Source organism: Gossypium hirsutum, chromosome A11 (assembly GCF_007990345.1).
Source record: "Gossypium hirsutum isolate 1008001.06 chromosome A11, Gossypium_hirsutum_v2.1, whole genome shotgun sequence".
Taxonomy (NCBI): Eukaryota; Viridiplantae; Streptophyta; class Magnoliopsida; order Malvales; family Malvaceae; genus Gossypium; species Gossypium hirsutum.
The window spans coordinates 99,422,167-99,426,741 of NC_053434.1; the positions used below are offsets into that span (position 1 = coordinate 99,422,167).

At 26.8% G+C, this 4,575-nt stretch overlaps 1 protein-coding gene across 2 annotated transcripts; it reads left to right on the top strand.

The window, feature by feature from the left end:
- The first annotated feature begins 2,866 nt into the window (after positions 1–2,866).
- On the top strand, positions 2,867–4,199 carry LOC121209932 (uncharacterized). 2 transcript variants are annotated; one of them, XM_041081925.1, is made up of 3 exons: positions 2,916–3,198; positions 3,358–3,720; positions 3,821–4,199. In XM_041081925.1, the coding sequence occupies exons 1-2, from the start codon at positions 2,989–2,991 to the stop codon at positions 3,676–3,678; spliced, it is 531 nt and encodes a 176-aa protein (XP_040937859.1). In that variant the 5' UTR covers positions 2,916–2,988; the 3' UTR covers positions 3,679–3,720; positions 3,821–4,199. The 2 variants fall into 2 exon arrangements, with proteins under 2 accessions (XP_040937858.1, XP_040937859.1); XM_041081924.1 differs by having other exon boundaries at positions 2,867–3,198; positions 3,358–4,199.
- Positions 4,200–4,575: the final 376 nt, after the last annotated feature.

The following is a 4,575-nucleotide window of genomic DNA, read 5'->3' on the forward strand; positions in this document are numbered from 1 at the left end:
CATGTTCTCCAAATGGATTATTCTTAGTCGCTAGAATTTTTTTTTTAATTTCAAATTTTCAATGTTAATGCAAAAAACAGTCGTTAAGGCTCTGTTTGTTTCACTGAAAATGACTTCCGAAAAATGATTTTTAAAAAAGCTATTATTTTTTGGTGTTTGGATGATTTCTGATGTTTGGCAAATTTCCTGACAATATTTCATAAAAGTTATTTTCAATGAAACAAATTTTTATTTCAAATTTATGATTAGTGAATTGATTACAAAGTGATGTTAAGGTGAAATTATAGTAAATAATGAATCTTCATGATGTTACAGATTAAATTATAAACTTTGTGAAATTTTAAAATTGAAACAAAAGAAGTGGTATGCATGAAAATTATAATGAATTATTTTATTAAAGTGCTTATATGGTGAAAAATAAATTATTTAAATATATTCTATAAGGTTGAAACAAACGAAGCCTAAATCCATTAATTGGTTTTCTAGTAAGTAATATGTGAAAATTATAATAAGCTGACTTGGCATTATACATGCAATAATATGTTTGCTGCATCAAAATTTGAAAATTAAATATTTTTGACTTAATAAATTCAATAGCTATCATTTGATCAAGAGTAAAATTTTAAAAAGAATAGGTACTGAAAAGGACCAAATTGAAGTATAAGGACTAAATTCACAACTTACACATACTACAGGGACTAAGAATAAAGTTTAACCTAAGTGGAATTGTGGCTGGTTTGGGCTCTAATACGCCGCGGTTTTGATCTCCCATAATTCTGTCTGTTGCCCATAAAAAGATATTCCCTTTCTTTCATATTTAAATTACAATATCTCAAATAATAATAAAACAAACAAACAAACAAAGAATACAAACATGTGCCAAATTGCCAATCACGATTGCGGTAAAATTACCGTAAAACCTCATATCCTTTTAGTTTTTTTATTAAAAATAGATAAATTAATCTTTATACATTAGATGAGTGAGCAAAATAATTCTTCTGTTACAATTACACCTTTAAATGTTTGTTTTAGTGTTATGTATAAGATATAATAACTACTTTAGTCCTCAACCTTAACATATTTATTGAATTTGACCCCTACTATTTTATTGGAAGTAAATTAAAAAATTTTAAAACTAAAAAGGCTAAAAGATAAAAGATGCCTTAGGAACAAAATAAAAAAAATTAATTAAGCCTTTTTAAAATAAAAATTATAAAAACAAATAAAAACAAAGTCTTATCAGCATTCACAGGTAATTCGATTTTAATGGATTGGTATTATATTTTTTTAATAAAAAATATAATTATAATTTTTTATAGTTTTTTATATTTTTTAATAAATTTTAAAATTTTAAAAGGGTTTAATTGATTTTTTAAAAAAATTTTATAAGGCCTTTTTGACCTTATTAGTTTAAAAAAATTTAATTTATTTCCAATAAAGTAATAGGGGTTAAATTGAATAAAAGTGTAAAGTTTGAGGATTAAATTTTTTATTATACCTTATATATAATACTAAAACAAACATTTAATGATTCAATTTTAATAGAGAGACTATTTTGCTCACTCATATAATATACAAGAACTAATTTATCCATTTTTTCATAAAGGAGCTAAAATACAATCAATGTAGTATAAGGGTTTTGTGGTCATTTTGCTGGCGATTGGCTGTGTTGGTAATTGGTAAGATTGATTTTTTTTTCTTATTATTTAAGTTTAATTTTTATCATATCTGAAGTTTATGTCTACATTATCTTTTAGATTATTATGAATGAGTTTTTATTATGTGTATGTATTATTTATGATTTAAAAGATTATATTAATGCATAATGAATTTATTTTATATAAGAAATTCTGTCATATGTTTATGTGTATAGAAATTACATATTTAAAATATATAAACGTGTTTAAAGAAACCTACAATAAATAATAAAATGTGTGATTTGAAATTTCATGTACGGTATAAAAATAATAATAAATTGAGAGTAAAATAAAATTTAAATACATCTAATTAAGAATGCTAAATGATTACAGTTATTTATCATGGGATTGTTATTAATCTTGAGTTGGTGTCAATAAAATTATGAATACAATTGATGAAATTAATAAAGTGTGCATAAAAAAATTAAAATAAAATTTTAATTGAGTAATAAATTAATTTTTTTAATGCAAATGGTATGGGTTTAAATCCTAATATGTCAAAATTTTAATATTTTTTAAAATAAAAACTAAATTTTCTTTATACAATATAGTGTTATTTTAAATAAAAATATTTCAATAACTGTCTATCCAGTTAAGAATTTAAATAATAATAGATGGAATGAAGCTGAATTTAAAATTAAAAAATATAAATATAAAATAGAGGAAGAATTGTAGGAATTGAATATAGAGTAATTATTTTAATAGTTTTCTAAACCAACGAAATTGTAACTTGTTTATGAAGAAAAAGACTTTTCCAAATACGCCGACGCCTGTTTGCATTTACAGCATTTGGGCTCGACACTCCAACCGGCATTTTCTCTATTTGTACCCACTTGAAATTAGAGAAGGGAAATCATTGCATCAACCTTGAAAACTCCACTATTAGGGTGTAATAAAATATTTAAAATCAATTGCTACATATATTTTTAAAATTTTACAGTTATAAATCAATAAATAAAGAATAGGAAAAATTCATTAATGATTTACGTACATACATAAAAATAAAAATTTATACATCATAATTGGAAATAATTAAACTTGAACTTCAACTATCTAAAAATTCCAAAACTTTTGCTTTCATCAACAATGTCAAAAATCCCATTGCCACTAATGTCGTATATTTGTAACTCTATATATAAAATTAAAAATTTTCGGTAGCAATGTATCTAACACTAATCCTAAAACAAATTACATCTTTTTTTTCTCTCTCTTTTTGTTTTATATATATTTTTATAGTTATCGTTCGATACAGCGCACGATCGAACGTCTTCTAAAGGGGATATATATATATATGTTCCCCTTCTTCTATCTCCTCACTCCTCAGCCTCTGGTACAAAAAGAGAAAAGAAAAACTGAAGAGCCTTCTCCACTTCTTAGCTTTAATCTAATCGAAAAATCCTCCAAAAGAAGGGGAAGATTCCTGTTTCTTTCTCCTCTTTTTGGGTGCATAATGACAGGGTTTTGGTTTCACCATTTTTGGCTGCCTCGCTTTCCAATCATGGTCAGCTTTCTTTCTTTCTTTCATTCGCTTTAGTTTCGATGCTTTTCCTTTTCTGTTTATCAAAGTAGTAAAATTGGGTAAGTTTTTCTTTTTCCGGAAAGCATTTTGGTGAAATTAAAGTTACGGGCTTTGATTCATGAATCTTCCTTGTCAAAACAGGGTCGTGGCCTGAGAGTTATGAGAGCTACTTTGTCAAGGACGCGAAGGGTTAATGGGCGTGTGATGCGATCGCTGAGAGATTCGCAAGTTGCAGCTTCAGAGATGGTGCGGCAGAATAGAAGGACCAGGGCAAAGCTGGAGCTGATTTTTGTAGCCAATACACTTGCTAATCAATGGGTTTATGATCGTCTTGTTGAGATTGAGAACGACCCGTTGATGAGGAACGCTTTCGAAAGGACTCGGAACCTGGGTGGGACTGAGAGGAACAGTCTTAACATGAACCGAGCTCGAGCTTTTAGAGGGAGGCGGCGCCACCCTTGATCACCGTGGGTTGTAACTCTGGAGGTGGTGGTGGAGCATAAGGTTTTATGGGTTCCCTTTTTTCTAACCATAACCCTACCCCTCGCTAAGATACTCTGTTTTTCATTTTACGTTCATGTGTTTTTGTTTAAATTTGTAACAGACATAATGCCATGATAAAGAGAAGAGAAGAGGGGCAGGCAGATCGTGGGTTACAGCATATTAAATCTCAATGTTTTGCTGTTAATTACTGGATAAACTTTAGTTTACTTTTTTTTTTCTGATGCTGTGGTTTATGGTAACTTAGCTAATTAATTACTCTTAGTGGCCAATCATTCATTTATTGTGCTATTAAAAAAAATCGACCAAATTCTTAAAGAAGTGGATAAGATCGGAATAAACTAGTAATTAGCTGACATTTGGCCTCAATTGTGAGGCCAGCTGCCTTTGGTGATTCTGTAATTATGATTCCACTTTTTTTAATCATTAATAAAACGTGTGCTTTTCCAGGCGAATGTTCAAACATACATTCTCCAAATAAATTGAGTTAATTCGTATTAATGATTTATTTCATCATTTAATTTTATAAAAGAAATTGTTTTAACTATTTATATAATTTTTTATTACTTTTTAAACTTTAAAATTGATTTATTTGTCAAATCATTTTAAAATGAATAGAAATATTAATATTTATTAATTTTATTGACGTGACATACACATGAATTATCATGTGTGATTAGTAATTAATTAAAATTCAAGAAAATTATAAAAGTTATTTTTAAAAAGATATATTTTATATTTTTTTAATTTTTAAATTTTAAAAATTAATTAAATATTAACTTGACATACATCATCACTTCAATAAAGTTAACAAATTTTAACTTTTCAATCTATTTTGAAATGATTTGACAAATAATA

What these genes read in the sequence shown, in the direction of transcription:
- LOC121209932 (XM_041081924.1), top strand. Translation starts at nt 2,989, where the DNA reads ATGTTCCCCTTCTTCTATCTCCTCACTCCTCAGCCTCTGGTACAAAAA. An exon ending in TGCCTCGCTTTCCAATCATG is followed by an intron (nt 3,199 to 3,357) that starts GTCAGCTTTCTT and finishes TTGTCAAAACAG; the next exon opens with GGTCGTGGCCTGAGAGTTAT.